Below are 3,369 nucleotides of genomic sequence, written 5' to 3' on the forward strand. Positions count from 1 at the left end.
GTATTGGACAACACTTTAAAATGTGTATTCTTTGACCCTGACATGCATAACGGATCTCACAGCGTGCGTCATTACTACCCAAAAGCCAGAACAATAGCTATAAGTTGTTAAGTTGCATATGGAGACAACAAAAAAAGATCATTGAAATCTGATGTACCGTTTAAAATCTGTTGGTACACGAAATTAGCTATAACAACTACTGATACACTTCCTTAAGAATAGGACGAGTGCAAATTATCAATTATTCAACCAAATTTAAAAAATAAAAAATAAGTAAATTATATTTAGACTCGTAAAAGAGCACTAGGAGTAGGCTGAGTGCAAGCTATCCACCATAATATGCCCGTACTCTTTATTCGCCCACCTTTTAGCTAGTGCCGTCCACTGAATCAAATTCAGCATATGGATGTAACGCGACCTCACCACTTTCGCATGCGGAGGTCGCGGGTTCGAGATGTCAAAGCGCTCGATCGAGGTCACAGTGCTCTCAGCGCGCGGCCTGAAGCGCTCAAACCCTCTGTGGAAGCTCCAGACCCTGTGCGTAGCCTGGATCGACCCAGCGCACAAGTATTGCAGCAAAATCGACAAGCTCAACGACACACACCCAATCTGGAACGTCAATTTCTCCTCCATCGTCGACGCAGATGCCGACTTCTCCGATGCGATGCTCACAGTCGAAGTTCACAGCCGCGAGCCGGTCTTCCACTTCTCCAAGCTGGAATGCACAGCCAGTGTTCTCCTCAAGGAGTTCGTAGCCATGGCAGACAAGGCCGGTGGCCACAGCGCGGAGACCGCCAGCTTCCAGTTAAGATCTCCCTCAGGAAAGCCCCGGGGAGTCGTTGATGTTTCCATTAGGGTAGGTCACAAGTTCCAGTCTCACGCGGTCTCCCCTGTTACAGACAGGCATTCAAGTTACAGCGGTAATGCCAATGAAGAGGATGAGGATGAGGACGATGACAAGGATCAGGACAATGAGGAGCCCGTGACAGCATACCCTGCGACTCTGCCGTCTTCTAGGGTGCCGTCTGGACGGCCTGAAGATTTCCCACCCCCGAATTACCCCTACAGTTACCCTCCTAAAATGGAGACGGGGGCTCAGACAGAGCGGCCGAATCCTGTTTATCGGCCCCCTCCGCCTCGACCGCCTGCTGGTTCTTATTGGGAGGCGGCTCCGGCTCCAGCTTCATATGGACCACGGCCTTATGGAGGTGGCCCTTATGGTTACAGTAATTATCCCCCGCCGGAGCCAGTATTGGGTGGGAATAATTACTTTGGGTTGCCTAATGGAAGGCCTAATTATGGTGCAGGGCCGCAACGGCCTGGTTTGGGGTTGGCAGCAGGGGCTATGGCAGGTGGACTTGCTGGTGGAATGCTTTTTGGGCTGGATGGGCTGGAGAATGGGATCAACGATGCCTTGAATTCACAGTTTCATGGTGGGTCTGTGAGTATTTATGGGGATTCTTTGTTCTGAAATGACAATGTAAGTTCTGAACTTCATCTCAGGGAATTGATGTCTCTGTAAGAGTCAGTGTCTATTATTTTGTTTTCAAGGTATTTTCCATTTAGTCCAATTTGGTTGGTTGATTGTGGCAGTTAAAATGAGGCCAACTAAGTTAGAGTCTTCTTAGGTAGGAGGAAGTCTCTGAATTTGGCTGAGAATTAAATAATCCAGGTTATGTCTTTAGTTTCAAGTGAACCATCCAATAGTTAGTATGAGGATTTTGAAGTTTATGAAGTAGACAAAGTAAGTTTTTGGTTTAAATGTGTATATGATTGATGATTTGGATCACATTAGTGATCAAAAGAACAACTCTTGTTAAATTCTTGTTAAACAGGGATTCTTTTGGATGTGTCAAAATGAAAAACCCAAGATAAGTCGAGATTTATTTGTTGTGGGCAAGAGACTCGTCATTCTTAATTAGTCTTTTAAGAGGAAGAGTTCTCCATTGTAGAACTTAAATGTTAGTGCTTGTTTCATTAATTAAATGAGCAAAAAAGTGCTTTCTTTCTATTTATAGGTTCAATAAAAAGAATTGATCTCAATTGTGAGACTTAATTATATGTTTGTTTTGTTAGTTGATGGAGAATGGATTGCTTTCTTCAACGAGGAGAGATGCTTTCTTTGGATATGTCAAAACGAAAAATCCAAGATAAGTAAATATTTACTAGTTGTGGGCGAATGACTCTTGTTACTCTTAATTAATCTTTAAGAGTAAGAGTTCTACATTGTACAATTTAAGCACTAGTGCTTGTTTCATTAATTGAAGCGGCAAAAATGTGCTCTCTTCATTGTAAAAGAAGGGAAAACGTGTAATTCTATTTATTGGTTCAGTAAAATGAATTGTTTTCAATTGTGAGAGTTAAAATATATGTTTGTTTTGTAAGTTGATGCAGTGAGAATGCTTTCTTCAATGAGCAGGGATGCTTTCTTTAGTGAGAAGGGATGCTTTCTTTGGCCATTTTAAGTTTATGTTATCAATTAAGAGCAAGACCCATGAATCTATTCTTGGTCCATATTAAGGAGAATCAATATTTTCTTGTCTTGATCCTTGGTTTATTATGTCAACCCAGGAAGGAAAATGTATAACTCTCTTCTTTGATCTATTTAAAGGGACTTAGATTTTATTTTTTATGTTAATAAATACAAAAATAAAAGATGCAATTCTATTCTTTGATCTATTTCAGTTTGATTTTTATTTATGTTAATTGAAGAAAGTAAGGTACAATTATATCCTTTGATCCATTTTATAGGAAGTTATTTTTCTTGATTTCATTGTTTGTGTTTTGACTAATGAGGAAGAAAATATATAATTTTACTCTCTAGAGTTTGATTTTTTATTTGTCAGTAATAAGAAAAATAAAATATGCATTTCAATTCTTTAAACTATTTTAAGGAAAGGTATTGTTTTAACTTCAATTCAAGTTTCTAAAGGACACTTTAATGACAATATTGTACATGCTAGTATCATAAAGTGATAATTTTGAACTTTGAGTTAATTAAATTATAATATTTTTAATCAGATTATAAGTCAAATACATTTTCTTGAAGGAACTCACGGAAAGACTTGGTATCATTTATGTAGATTTATGTTGTAATTACTGACCCAAGAATAAGTATTTATATATTTATATTTATGCCTTTGTTAAACATAAATAAAAAAATTAATAGAGTTTATATGAGGCATAATTTTTATCTCTCAACAGTGTCACCAACATAAGGTAAAAGTTCTAGTATGGGCAAATTTAGTTAGTTAAAAGTATAGTTGCTTTAGACGAGCTCTATAAATTTACTATGTTACTTACAAATCATGATAAATTATTTTGCATAGTTCAATTTTACTTAATTTTGATTTTAGTGAAAATACATAT

The 3,369-nt window shown here is 37.9% G+C and overlaps 1 protein-coding gene across 2 annotated transcripts; it reads left to right on the forward strand.

The window, feature by feature from the left end:
- Positions 1–357: 357 nt before the first annotated feature.
- LOC131046938 (actin cytoskeleton-regulatory complex protein PAN1) lies at positions 358–2,351 on the forward strand. 2 transcript variants are annotated; one of them, XM_057980766.2, is made up of 2 exons: positions 358–1,480; positions 1,836–2,011. In XM_057980766.2, exon 1 carries the CDS (start codon positions 455–457, stop codon positions 1,469–1,471), a length of 1,017 nt encoding a protein of 338 aa, XP_057836749.1. In that variant the 5' UTR covers positions 358–454; the 3' UTR covers positions 1,472–1,480; positions 1,836–2,011. The 2 variants fall into 2 exon arrangements, with proteins under 2 accessions (XP_057836749.1, XP_057836748.1); XM_057980765.2 differs by lacking the exon at positions 1,836–2,011 and adding an exon at positions 2,077–2,351 and having other exon boundaries at positions 359–1,480.
- The last annotated feature ends 1,018 nt before the right edge of the window (positions 2,352–3,369 follow it).

Source organism: Cryptomeria japonica, chromosome 9, assembly GCF_030272615.1.
Source record: "Cryptomeria japonica chromosome 9, Sugi_1.0, whole genome shotgun sequence".
NCBI classification, from domain to species: Eukaryota; Viridiplantae; Streptophyta; class Pinopsida; order Cupressales; family Cupressaceae; genus Cryptomeria; species Cryptomeria japonica.